The sequence below is a fragment of the Choloepus didactylus genome, chromosome 6, assembly GCF_015220235.1.
Source record: "Choloepus didactylus isolate mChoDid1 chromosome 6, mChoDid1.pri, whole genome shotgun sequence".
Classification (NCBI taxonomy): Eukaryota; Metazoa; Chordata; class Mammalia; order Pilosa; family Megalonychidae; genus Choloepus; species Choloepus didactylus.
Window position 1 is genome coordinate 116,732,597 of NC_051312.1, and position 14,633 is coordinate 116,747,229.

At 37.4% G+C, this 14,633-nt stretch overlaps 1 protein-coding gene across 1 annotated transcript; it reads right to left on the reverse strand.

The window, feature by feature from the left end:
- Positions 1-6,742: 6,742 nt before the first annotated feature.
- On the reverse strand, positions 6,743-7,259 carry LOC119538324 (akirin-1-like). Its single transcript, XM_037841200.1, has 2 exons — positions 7,070-7,259; positions 6,743-6,933 (listed from the first exon to the last, which is right to left on the reverse strand). Exons 1-2 carry the CDS (start codon positions 7,257-7,259, stop codon positions 6,743-6,745), a joined length of 381 nt encoding a protein of 126 aa, XP_037697128.1.
- Positions 7,260-14,633: the final 7,374 nt, after the last annotated feature.

Below are 14,633 nucleotides of genomic sequence, written 5' to 3' on the forward strand. Positions count from 1 at the left end.
GAAAGAATGAATTCCAGCTACATACAACAAGATGGTTGTATCTTAGCAAATATTATCTAGTGAAAAATTGACGTCCTTCATGATTACATGAAGTTTTAATTTCATTTTTATATGTCTCAGAAACAAGACAAACTAAACAATGTTTAAAGACATACGTATTTGAAATGTTATGAAAAATTTAAAAGTCAAGGGAAAATACATTAAAAAATCAGGATAGTGGTTCTCTCTGGTGGCAGGAGTATTGGAGATGAGAGCTATACTTAGGTATATGCTAGTGTATTTATTATGCTATTCTCTTAGTTTGTGTGGAGAATTAATGGGTATTGTTTATTATGCTGTTAAATACATTCTTGTGTGAATCACATATTGTATGATGAAAATTCTTAATTTAAAAGAATATGGAACATGACCCTATGCCTAAATATAGTGCACAATGAAAAATTGTAGCTTTTATTGTTATAAAGAAAAACATAATCTTGAGAGAATTAGAGTTAATGATTACCTACATTTGGAGGAAAATTAGCCTTTATTAACAGGCAGCATGAAGCCACTGAGAACCTTTTGGGATTGTGAGAGGAGTGATAATGGGAGTGAGGTATGGTAGAGGTTAAAGTGTTCTGGAAGGGAAGACTGGCAGGGGGATGGGGAGTCCTGAATGCGAAGAACAGTATTTCTCACACATCTGGCTTATAGCACTGCTCCCATGAGATATTCAAATAACTTTGGAAAATGCTGTAAACCACACTTAGCATTGATTATTTACGCATTTAAAGATTGTAAGAAATGCTACTGGATGTCAAACAAAAAAAAGAAAACCCATTTAAACTTTAACTGAGCATTGCCTAGTCTGACCATGAGACTCTTTCCCCCGTATAATAACAGTTAACATCCTATGGAACTATTTTTTTGTTTTGTTTTGTTTTGGCCCTGTTTGAGAAAGGCTGGCTAACTTCTCAATTTTGTCAAAAGCCAGTGGAGATGCAAGGCCATGAGTCAGCCAGAGAGATGCTGGGAGTGGGGTGGGGTGGGGTATGGGGGGTGGGGGTGGAGGGAATAGCTTGCCTCCACCTGGAAGAGACTGTAAATAATATAAAATCTGTAAGTCAAATCAGGTTTTGGCATAGTTGTCATAGATTTGATTCACATATTGAAATTCCTCGGTATGTTTACCTGTGTGGTAATGTGGACTTACTCTGTGCTTCTGAAGGAATACTCTAAGTGAATTGACAGCAGTATGTAGCTGGCCATATCCTTTCTCTGTCTGAATCTGTGAGTTTGTCATTAAGGAGTTTGATGACCTGGAACAAACAGTCTAGCTGGTCAGGTATTTGGAGGAATGTAACTATAGAGAAACCAGAGAAGACTTACTTCCTGTGACATGTGGTAACTGGAAAGTTTTAAGTTACGAATTTAAGCTCCTTGTGTTTTGGGGAAGTGGTATTCCATTAAAAGTCACTCTAGGCTTGTTCTAACTCACTTTGTGAATCTTCCTTTTTTCTGGTTATTTGTATGAAGTAAGGTTGGAGGAGCAACTGTTTCAAAACTAACAGGCTGGTGATTTTTTAAGAAAGAAGTTGTTTTTTTAAAATATTTTTCTTTAAATGCCCTGGGTCATTGTGTTCTATTGAGAGAATTCAGGCATGCTACAGGCAACTTCCAAATTGTTTTCTTTCCTAGATTCAGACCTAGATTCTAGCAGAAGCATTTTTCAATCTTTAGTCAATTACATGCAGCCTATGTTTAAAGGTTAGTGTTAGAGCATTATCTGTCTCTTCCTAAATTACTTGGGAATTTGGGCAAAATACATGATTTACAATAACAGAGGAACAGAAGAATGTGAATGAATGAACCTGATTAACATTTTTAGTTTTTAAAAAAATTTTCCCCCCAAATTGCTTAAAGGACTTTATAAGTGTGTTAGTTTGAAAATGTCTTTCCTAAAGCCCTATTCTGTGCCTGCACATTACTTAGCTGGCATGTGTACTCTGGACACCAGAAAGTTGACTGCAATAGACAGGGAGTAAACATTTAGTTCAGAGAGCAATATATAACAACAATTAGAGGGACTTTTACACTTTGAATTTTGTGAAAAAGGATAAAAAGATGGATAAGTACCAACACTAGTGAGACCATTACTAGACTAGTTAGAAAACTAATTATATATCATAAACTGTCCTGATATTAATTTCAAGTTTGTCATCCCTAACTGATGTGGTTAGATTTGTTTAAACTAAGAAAATAGTTTGATTTAGTCTGGTTTATATTTTAATTTTGCTCTTGTTATTCAGGTTCTGCCAGTCCCTTTTTATGTATCCTGAGCTGGCCTCTGCCACAAGCTCCTTGGGCATCTTTCCCATTGTAATAGCTGCAGAGCGTTGCACAAATTGGAGTTCTTTTCTGGTGGGAAAAAATAACTTCTTTATTGAGATCTGAGCTGAAAATAGATTGCCTCTTAATTCAGGAAAGGTCTAGATACCATGACACTTCCTGATAACATCATTGAATATCTCCCACTGGCTATTTCTTAACTATTTTGCATCCAGTATGGCCTGGGCTACCCTTTCACATTCATTGTTTAATTTAATCTTCATATCATGTAACATGAGGTCCACATTAATACATTTTCAATTTAAGGAAATTAAAACAGAGATATTAAGCAAGTTGCTTAAGTTCCCCCAATTAATAAATGACAGACCCAAGATTCTAATCCCACAGATCGTCTAGCTCTCCATCATAGTATACTGAACTTGCATTTGTACTGACACTTTCATTTTCTGTGTTCACTTATATGATACCATATTTTCTTTTTAGCCAAATATATATCACTATGGTAAAATTAATAAATTGGGGCATTTAGGCTCGAATTTTAGAGCATCTCTGTCTCTGAGATTTGCTCTTAATTTTGTTAAATGATAGAAATGAGCCAATACTATATATATTCTAAAACATAATTAGTGTATTACATTTGACTCAAATTTGAAAACTGAGTGAAATTTTACCAGGTAAAGAGAGAAGGAATGAACTGACTAGGTAGAAGGAGTAGCAAGTATAGGCATTGAGGTAGTGAAGTAGCCGCTGTGTTCAGAAATGCAAAAAGTTTCTAAATACATGAAAATTTTTACAGCATTTCTCAGATTCTATGGATTCCAAATAATAATTTGATGAAACAAATTAAAATAAGTATAGAAGAAAATCCATTGTGAGACATTGACTTGAAGCCTTGAAGAATGATTGTCTTTAGTTAATGTTTAAATGGATTCTCACACTACCTTCATCTTGAAACTCAAAATCATTGTAATGATTCAGGCTATGGGTTCTGATACAGCTGGATTTTAGTTGTATTGTGTTAAGCAAAATATCACATATAATTTTGACTTGATATTAATATTTAGCTGTATATTGGAAGCCAGAATGTATAAGGACATCTTTTTCAAACCCTATCTTCAAGCAGTTGTTTTAAAATATTCTCAAATGATGACTACCTACTTCTTTTTAAAAAGACCTCTACTACTTACCTTGATATGCAATTATATTGTATTATATATACACTATATATGGAGAGAATTATATATGTGTATATGTACAGAATATTATAGGGTATTGTATACATATAGTGTATTATGTAAGTGAATGCACTTATATAATTGAGAATTTTTTTTATTTCTAACTAAATTCAGCAACCAAAAGCACCATGCTAGCACCAACAGCACTTTAGTGTATTTTAAAAGCTATGCTCCTTTCTCCCAGAGCACACAAAACTGGCTATCTATGGAAAAACTAGCACAAATGATCTTATCTGGGGATCTTGTTTAAACACAGATCATTGGGCTGTACTTGAGACATATTGGTTCAGAATGTGACAGATAGAACCTTTAACTCACTTTTTCAACCAGAAGTGGTTCTTTTGCAACTGGAGTGACACTTATCCAGAGACTGAGGCTTGGAAACTACTACCTTCTTTACAGAAACAAAAGGAAAGAGATCAGCATCCTCTTCCTTCCTTCCTTCCTTCCTTCATTCATTCATTCATAAAACAGCCATATGAATCCCATGTGTGTCAAAAGTTGAGGAGATGAACAGGCATAATCCCTGACTTAAGAAGTATATATATATCAATTTATTAAAAAATAAACTACTTAACCAGTAAGTATTAATAGTAAAGGGATGAACAAAATTCTGTGGAAAAATCTAAGTTTAAGGTTAAGAGCTGGGATTTGGAGGATAAGTAAGTTTGCCAGGCAAAGAAGCGGAGCTGTCCAGGGAAAGGAAATAGCATTGAGTGGTGTAAGTTTCTGATGGGTTCAAGGAATGAGAAGAAATTTGGAGTGGCTACAGTATGGAAGAGGGGAGAGGTGGCAGAAGTTGAGTTTGAAAAGATGATTAGGAAACCAACGTTCCGCACTATGAATTTACCCTTTTTCCTATTGGCCAGTCAGCTGAGATTCTGAACACATGTTTTAAAGTGAGCATTTTGCTTTTAAGACTGTAACTCTGCTAGCAGCATGGAAGAAAGATTCAAGAGTGAAGAGGCTGTTGAAAAGAAAGCCTGCTCATCCTCCTCTCTCTTTTATCTTCTTTCTTTCTCCTTCCATCTACTTTTTCTTCTCTCTCCCTCCCATCCTCCTTCCTTGTTTCTTCACTTCTTCCTTTCTTTCAATAAATATCTGTTAGTAGCCTTCATGTGATAGATCTATACTGTGTTTTGAGGATACAAAAATGAGTAAAAGATGGTCCCTGCACTTAAGGAGCCCGTTGTCCAGAAGGGGAGGCTGACAAGTAAATCCACCACTTTGTGTAAAAATTATCAAAAAGATAGGCAAAGTGCCATTCAAGTGGGAGATGATGAAAGCCTGCAATAAGGTAATGGTAGTGGGGGAAGAGAGTAAAGTTAGAGCCAGGAGATCACACTGAGGTAGAACCGGGAGGGTTTAATAATGATTAATAATAAATACCTATGGTAGAGAACAGTTACATAGCACTCAGTATATAACTATTATAAGTTTTATATGTATACATACATACACACATGTATGTATGTGAGTAGCACTGTATAATGCCTATTTTTGTTTATGAAATAAATTCATTCTTTAATAATTAAAAGATCAATGCTGGGTTTAAAGTCTATAAATCTTCAATGTAATGATGAAACTGGGGAAAGTTACAGCAGCCTTACATAAATTACATGAATGAATAAACATTATCACAGTAATAAGAAGGCAAGGTAAACAAATAGCTTAAGTATTTTATTTGTTTGCAACTAAGCTTGTTAACACTATATAATGTAAATGTACAAAGAATAATGTTGCAGTTTTGGGTTAGATTTAAGTCAAAGACATTTATTAATAAGGAATCTGTGAAGTAAATATTCCAGAAACTTCTTTAAGCTGTCTGATCTGAACAACTGTCTGTGAATATTATTACCTTACTTTGGAAAGTATTGGCATGCATTTGAATTAAATTCAGAATTTTTCAAAATAAACCCTAATTTAAAAAAAAAACAACTATTCTACATTAAATTAAAACAATTTTAATTGAAAGTTCCTTTCCAGAAACAATAATTAAACAAGGCATTTTGTAAAATGTGGTCCTGAAGAAGTCACAGTAAAAAATAAATGTGTACTTAACTCCTGCCTCCTCAAAACAGAGGCTACTTTCTGTTCCTCAGCCTTGGAAACAAAGTGAACAGCCCACAAGCAACCTCAGGCAGGGGGTTGCCAAAACAAAGCTCAAGCAGTTGAACATAGACAGCTCTTAAAAGAATTTGGGGAAACCTGACTAAAGGATCCAAATTCTGCCCAAGTAGCAGTGCCGCTGGGGCGTGGACCAGCCCGATGCTCACCTATGCTATGCTATGGAACAAACCCTGATGTTCCTGCTCTAGGGAAATCTTTTTCCTGGAGAGGTTTAGTGTCCAGAGAGCTCTTTGATTGCGTGAATGAGGTGAGCACACACTCCATGTGGGTATTTGAAGGCTTGGAGTCAAAGTATTTCACTAACACGGCTAGGCAGAGTCCATGTGTCAAATGGCCCATCCTCCAATTTGTTTTAATTCCTCACCATGCATTTGTAGCCCTTGACTGCAGACCTTTGCTATGTCATCATAATGATATTAATGTCCATCCTAACTTATGGTTCATAGTCTGTGCCTGGAAACAGTCCCTGTATTTAACAATAATACCTATACATAAAACAATCCACTGTTACAACTTATTTCGTCACAAAACATTAATGATCTTCTGTAGACCAAGCAAATGTTTTTAACTGTAATTATTGTGCATCAGATTCAGATTCACAGCCAGAATCCCCAAGATCAAAAAATTTGCACAATACAAATAACTTAAAATGCACATACACACATATACACACACTCTCACACACACACTTCTTACAGAACTGTGCTTAGGGAAACTCCATTTGTTGAGTGCCACTGAAGGCATATTTTGCTAAACTGCTGCTCCAGATTTTTTTGTTTGGAAAATCTATCACAGTAGGGCACAGCTGCTCATTGAATGAGCAGGAAAGAAAGACAAGCTTGTGGCAACCAAAAAGTTTCAAAATCTTTCAAGTTGTATAAAATGGACCTGCAGGAACAATTAAGTGTTCTTAGGATGCAAAGTTGGAGCTGAAATGTGATATCAAACCAGTTGCAAAAAGTCTAGAGGAGCCATCTCTTGAGGTCAAACTTGGTACTCAGATATGCAAGAAACCTTCAGGACACATAGTTTGTTGGCCTTGTCCCATGTCATCGCATAATCTGATCATGTATGAATTTCACAAAAGATTCATATTGTTCTGCTAGTTTGGTATTGAGGATTTGCTCAAACTCCTCCTGAATTTTATCTTCATAGTCTTTTAAGAGACTCTCACATATTATTCCAACTTGGCAGAGGGTAAAGGTGGGCTGGTCCTTCTTCAACCAGAAGGAACCTGGAGAACTAGGTGCTGTGGGTGCTGAGGAATGAGGATGACTTTCCAAAGTGCAAGCTTCACACTGATTAAGAACAACGTCTAAATGTCTGTCTGGTAACGGCTATATTCTTGTTTTATGTTGTGAAAAATTTGCTTCGTGTTGGAAGGCGTCGCTTGCTACCAGGTGGGGCGGGCTGTTGCAAAGCCAGTGGTGGGATCTGTGTCTTAAGTGGTGCCGACTCGGCCTCCGGGGGCCCAAGGCCGGGAGCCGGGCCGGGCGGAGGGGCACAGCACCACCTCTTCGGGGAGCCGGGACTCAGCAGCGCCACCTTGAACTCCATGAGTCTCATCAACGTCGCCCCGCCGCCATGCCGCTGAGGGGCCAGGGACCAGGCGCAGACGCGGCGGTAACTGCCGCCTGACCTCCAGCTCCTCTGCAGGGCTCACAAGCCAAGCCGGCTGCAGTGGCGCCTCCAGCGTATAATACCTATTTTATAGGTAAGGAAACTGAAACATGGAGAGGTTAAACGACTTTGCTGAGGTCTCACAGCTAGTAAGTGGCAGAGTCAAGATTTAAATCAAGCCATTAAGCATTAACTCTAGAATCAGTGGTCTCAAATGGATGGAGGATATGAGGGATAGGAAGGCGTTCATGATGACTGTCAGGTTTTTAACCTGAGAAATTGTGTAGATGGTAATTTTTTTCACCAAGAGAGGAATTATATGCGATAAGATAGCTTTGGGAGAAAGATAAGGAACTTAATTTGGTAAACACTAATTTTAAGGAATATGTATTTATGGATATATTCAATAACCTGCTGGAAAGGTGGGTCTGGAGCTCAAGGAAAATATGTAGACTAAGTTTAAAAAGAGAACAAGATCAGATGGAATGCTAGATGGGAATCAGAGCAACATCCTCATTTTTTTTTAAATATTCATTTTATTGAGAGATATTCACATACTCTGCAGTCATACAAAACAAATTGTACATTCGATTGCTCACAGTACCATTTCATAGTTGTGCATTCATCATCAGAATCAATCCTTGACACCTTCATTACCACACACACAAAAATAACAAGAATAATAATGAAAATGAAAAAGAGCAATTAAAGTAAAAAAGAACACTGGGTGCCTTTGTTTATTTTTTTCCTTCCCCCATTTTTCTACTCATCCATTCATAAACTAGACAAAGGGGAGTGTGGTCCTTAATGGCTTTCCCAATCCCATTGTCACCCCTCATAAGCTACATTTTTATACAATCATCTTCAAGATTCATGGGTTCTCAGTTGTAGTTTGATAGTTTCAGGTATCTACCGCCAGCTACCCCAATTCATTAGAACCTAAAAATGGTTGTCTATATTGTGCGCAAGAGTGCCCACCAGAGTGACCTCTTGGCTCCTTTTGGAATCTCTCTGCCACTGAAGCTTATTTCATTTCCCCCTTTTGGTCAAGAAGATGTTCTCCATCCCACGATGCTGGGTCTACATTCCTCCCCGCGAGTCACATTCCACGTTGCCAGGGAGATTCACTCCCCTGGGTGTTTGATCCCATGTAGAGGGGAGGGCAATGATTTCAACTGCCAAGCTGGCTTAGGTAGAGAGAGAGGGCCACATCTGAGCAATAAACAGGCATTCAGGAGGAAGCTCTTAGGCACAGTAATATGGAGGCCTAGCCTCTCCTTGCAGCAACAGTCTTCCCAAGGGCAAGTCCTGTGGTAGAGGGCTCAACCCATCAAACCACCAGTCCCCTATGTCTGTGAGCACATTAGCAACCATCGAGGTGGGGCAGGCCAATACCCCTGCGTTCTCCACCAGCTCCTCAAGGGGACTCGGCATATTTTTTTCCTTGTTTTTTTTTTTTAATTAACTTTTTTTTTTTTAAATCAACTGTATAAAAAATAAAAAAAATTTTAAAAATTTAAAAAAACATACAATAAAAGAACATTTCAAAGAGACCATAACAAGGGAGTAAGAAAAAGACAACTAACCTAAGATAACTACTTTACTTCCAACATGTTCCTACTCTACCCCAAGAAAGTAACCTAATATAGCAATATTTCTGTGAACTTGTTCCCACTATACCCATCATAAATTAACAGACCATAGTCATTCCTGGGCATCCCCAGAACGTTAAATTTACCCACGATAGCTTATCTGTTCTTACTGGATTATCGTTCCCCCTTCCTTAATTGCTCTCTATCACTAGTTCCCCTACATTCTACATTATAAACCATTTGTTTTACATTTTTCAGAGTTCACATTAGTGGTAGCATATAGTATTTTTCTTTTTGTGCCTGGCTTACTTCGCTCAGCATTATGTCTTCAAGGTTCATCCGTGTTGTCATATGTTTCACGACATCATTCCTTCTTACAGCTACGTAGTATTCCATCGTGTGTATATACCACATTTTATTTATCCACTCATCTGTTGAAGGACATTTGGGTTCTTTCCATCTCTTGGCAATTGTGAATAATGCTCCTGTGAACATTGGCGTGCAGATATCTGTTTGTGTCACTGCTTTCAGATCATCCGGGTATATACTGAGAAGTGCAGTCGCTGGAACGAAGGATAGCTCTATATCTAGTTTTATAAGGAACTGCCAGACTGACTTCCAGAGTGGCTGAACCATTATATAGTCTTACCAACAATGAATAAGAGTTCCAGTTTCTCCACGTCCTCTCCAGCATTTGTAGTTTCCTGTTTCTTTAATGGGAGCCATTCTAATTGGTGTGAGATGGTATCTCACTGTGGTCTTAATTTGCATCTCTCTAATAGCTAGTGAAGCTGAACATTTTTTCATGTGTTTCTTGGCCATTTGTATTTCCTCTTCAGAGAACTGTCTTTTCATATCTTTTGCCCATTTTATAATTGGGCTGTCTGTACTGTTGTCATTGAGTTGTAGGATTTCTTTATATATGCAAGATATCAGTCTTTTGTCAGATACATGGTTTCCAAAAATTTTTTCCCAATGAGTTTGCTGCCTCTTTACCTTTTTGAGGAATTCCTTTGAGGTGCAGAAACTTCTAAGCTTGAGGAGTTCCCATTTATCTATTTTTTCTTTTGTTGCTTGTGCTTTGGGTGTAAAGTCTAGGAAGTGGCCGCCTAATACAAGGTCTTGAAGAAGTTTCCCTACATTATCTTCTAGGAGTTTTATGGTACTTTCTTTTATATTGAGATCTTGGATACATTTTGAGTTAACTTTTGTGAAGGGTGTGAAGTAGGGGTCCTCTTACATTCTTTTGGATATGGATATCCAACTCTCCCAGCCCCATTTGTTGAAAAGACCGTTATGACCCAGTTCAGTGATTTTGGGGGCCTTATCAAAGATCAGTCGGCCGGAGATCTGTGGGTCTATCTCTGAATTCTCAATTCAATTCCATTGATCAGTATGTCTGTCTTTGAGCCAGTACCATGCTGTTTTGGCAACTGTGGCTTTATAATAAGCTTCAAAGTCAGGGAGTGTAAGTCCTCCCACTTCATTTTTCTTTTTTAGAGTGTCTTTAGCAATTCGAGGCATCTTCCCTTTCCAAATAAATTTGATTACTAGCTTTTCCAAGTCTGCAAAGTAGGCTATTGGAATTTTGATTGGGATTGCGTTGAATCTGTAGATGAGTTTGGGTAGAATTGACATCTTAATGACATTAAGCCTTCCTGTCCATGAACATGGAATATTTTTCCATCTTTTAAGGTCCCCTTCTATTTCTTTTAGTAGAGTTATGTAGTTTTCTTTGTATAGGTCTTTTTCATCTTTGGTTAAGTTTATTCCTAGGTACTTGATTTTTTTAGTTGCTATTGAGAATGGTATCTTTTTCTTGAGTGTCTCTTCAGTTTGTTCATTTCTAGCATATAGAAACATTACTGACTTATGTGCATTAATCTTGTATCCCGCTACTTTGCTAAATTTGTTTATTAGCTCTAGTAGGTGTATCGTTGATTTCTCAGGGTTTTCTAGATATAAGATCATATCATCTGCAAACAATGACAGTTTTACTTCTTCTTTTCCAATTTGGATGCCTTTTATTTCTTTGTCTTGCCGGATTGCCCTGGCTAGCACTTCCAGCACAATGTTGAATAACAGTGGTGACAGCGGGCATCCTTGTCTTGTTCCTGATCTTAGAGGGAAGGCTTTCAGTCTCTCATCATTGAGTACTATGCTGTCTGTGGGTTTTTCATATATGCTCTTTATCATATTAAGGAAGTTTCCTTCGATTTCTACCTTTTGAAGTGTTTTTATCAAAACGGGATGTTGGATTTTGTCGAATGTTTTTTCAGCATCTATTGAGATGATCATTTGATTTTTCCCTTTTGATTTGTTAATGTGTTGTAATACACTGATTGATTTTCTTATGTTGAACCATCCTTGCATGCCTGGAATGAACCCCACTTGCATGGTGTATGATTTTTTTAATATGTCTTTGGATTCGATTTGCAAGTATTTTGTTGAGAATTTTTACGTCTGTATTCATTAGGGAGATTGGCTGGTAGTTTTCCTTTTTTGTAGCATCTTTGCCTGGTTTTGGTATTAGATTGATGTTAGCTTCATAAAATGAGTTAGGTAGTGTTCCATTTTTTTCCATGATTTGAAAGAGTTTAATTAAGATTGGTGTCAGTTCTTTTTGGAAAGTTTGGTAGAATTCCCCTGTGAAGACATCTAGCCCTGGGCATTTATTTGTGGGAAGCTTTTTGATGACTGACTGAATCTCTTTGTTTGTGATTGGTTGGTTGAGGTCTTCTGTTTCTTCTCTGGTCAGTCTAGGTTGTTCATATGTTTCCAGAAAATTGTCCATTTCCTCTACATTATCCGTTTGTTGGCATACAGTTGTTCATAGTATCCTCTTATAATTTTTTAAATTTCTTCGGGATCTGCAGTAATGTCACCTTTCTCATTCATTATTTTGTTTATATGGGTCTTCTCTCTTTTTGATTTTGTCAGTCTAGCTAGGGGCTTGTCAATCTTGTTGATCTTCTCAAAGAACCAACTTTTGGTGACATTTATCCTCTCTATTGTTATTTTGTTCTCTATGTCATTTATTTCTGCTTTATATCTTGTTATTTCTTTTCTTCTACTTGTTTTAGGATTGGTTTGGTGTTCATTTTCCAGCTTCTTCAGTTGATCTATTAGTTCTTTGATTTTGGCTCTTTCTTCCTTTTTAATACACATGTTTAGTGCTATAAATTTCCCCCTCAGTACTGCTTTTGCTGCATCTCATAAGTTTTGGTATATTGTGTTCTCATTTTCATTTCTCTCTATATATTTAGCAATTTCTCCTGCTGTTTCTTCTTTAACCCACTGATTGTTTAGGAGCGTGTTGTTTAACCTCCAGGTATTTGTGAATTTTCTAAGTGTCTGATGGTTATGACTTCTGATTGTATTCCATTGTGGTCAGAGAATGTCCTTTGAATAATTTCAATGTTTTAAATTTATTGAGGCTCAGTTTTATGTCCCAGCATTGATCTATTCTGGAGAAAGTTCCGTGAGCACTAGAGAAGAATGTGTATCCTAGTGATTTGGATGTAATGTTCCTATATATGTCTGTTAAATCCAATTCATTTATCAGATTGTTTAGGTTTTTAATTTCCTTATTGGTTTTCTGTCTGGTTGATCTACCTATAGGAGAGAGTGATGTGTTGAAGTCTCCCACAATTATTGTGAAAACATCAATTGCTTCCTTTAGTTTTGCCAGTGTTTCTCTCATGTATTTTGTGCACCTTGATTGGGGTGGCATAAACATTTATGATTGTTATTTCTTCTTGTTGAATTGCCCCTTTTATTAGTATGTAGTGGCCTTCTTTGTCTCTCATAACATCCTGCATCTAAGTCTATTTTTATCTGACATTAATATTGCTATCCTTGCTTTCTTTTGGCTGTAGCTTCCATGAAATAATTTTTTTCCATCCTTTCACTTTCAGTTTCTTTGTGTCCCTGTGTCTAAGATGAGTCTCTTGTAAGCAACATATTGATGGTTCATTTTTTTTGATCCATTCTGCGAATCTATATCTTTTAATTGTGGAGTTTAATCCGTTTACATTCAACATTATAACTGTGAAGCCATTTCTTGAATCAGCCATCTTATCCTTTGGTTTGTGTTTATCATATGGGTTTTTTCCCTCTCTCTATTAATATCCTTTAACGTACCCATACTGAATCTCTTTAGTACTGTACCTTTCTCCATGTCTGTCTCTCCTTTCTTTGTTTCTCTGTAGGGCTCCCTTTGGTATCTCCAGTAGGGCAGGTCTCTTGTCAGCAAGTTCTCTCAGCATTTGTTTGTCTGTGAAAAATTTAAGCTCTACCTAAAATTTGAAGGAGCTTTACTGGATAAAGTATTCTTGATTGGAAATTTTTCTCTCTCAGAATTTTAAATATGTCATGCCACTGCCTTCTCACCTCCATGGTGGCTGCTGAGTAGTCCCTACGTAGTCTTATGCTGTTTCCTTTGTATGTTGTGAATTGCTTTTCTCATGCTGCTTTCAGAACTTGCTCCTTCTCTTCAGTTTTTGATAGTGTGATCAGAATGTGTCTCGGAGTGGGTTTATTTGGATTTATTCTATTTGGAGTTCACTGGGCATTTATGATTTGTTTATTTATGGTGTTTAGAAGATTTGGGAAGTTTTCCCCAACAATTTGTTTGAATACTCTTTCTAGATCTTTACCCTTCTCTTCCCCTTATGGAACACCAATGAGTCTTATATTTGGATGTTTTATATCATCTATATATCTCTGAGGCCATTTCCATTTTTTCAATTTTTTTCCCCATTCTTCCTTTTGTTCTTCATTTTCCATTCTTTCACCTCCAGGTCACTGATTCATTGTTCAACTTCCTCTAATCTTGTACTATGAGTATCCAGAATCTTTTTAATTTGGTCAACAGTTTCTTTTATTTCCATAAGATCATCTATTTTTTTATTTACTCTTGCAATGTCTTCTTTATGCTCTCTAGGGTCTTCTTAGTGTCCTTTATATCCTGTGCCATGCTCTTCTTCATGTCCTTTATATCCTGTACCATGGTCCTCGTTGTTCATCTTTAGTTCTTTGATTAATTGCTTCCAGGTACTGTGTCTACTCTGATCTTTGATTCGGAGGCTGGGTCTTGGGTTATCCATATTGTCCATTTTTTCATATGCTTTAAAATTTTCTGTTGTTTTTGGCCTCTTGACATTTGCTTTAACTTAATAGGGTTCTTTTAAGGATTTGTAGACTGATTGAAATCCTTATCTCTAATTTATCAGATCTACAGCTTTGTGGAGTACACTTTCTCTAACTAACCAGCAGGTGGCGTCCACGAGCCACTGATTCCCCTCACTCCAGTTCTCCCCTGCTTCATCTTTGTGGTGAGTGGAGGAGTGAGTCTTGTGTGGTCCACCTGGTGTACCAAGCTTGCGTGTGTAGTTGGTTCGCCCGCCCTGTATATGGGGCGTGTGTCTGGGCAGTCAGCAGTGGGAGTGGCTGTATTAGTTAGGGTTCTCTAGGGAAACAGAACCAATGAGAGGTGTGTCTGACAATCAAATTGTAAAAGTGACTCATGCAGCTGTGGGTATGCAAGGGTCCAAATTCTGTACAGCAGTCAACAAAGTGTCAACTCTGAGGAAGATATCCGATGAACTCCTCAGGAAACGAACCAGCAACTTCAACGAACTCCTCAGGAAATGAACTGGGATCTTCGACGAACGTGTTCGATGAACTCCTCAGGAAACGAACCGGCAACTTCGACGAACTCCTCAGG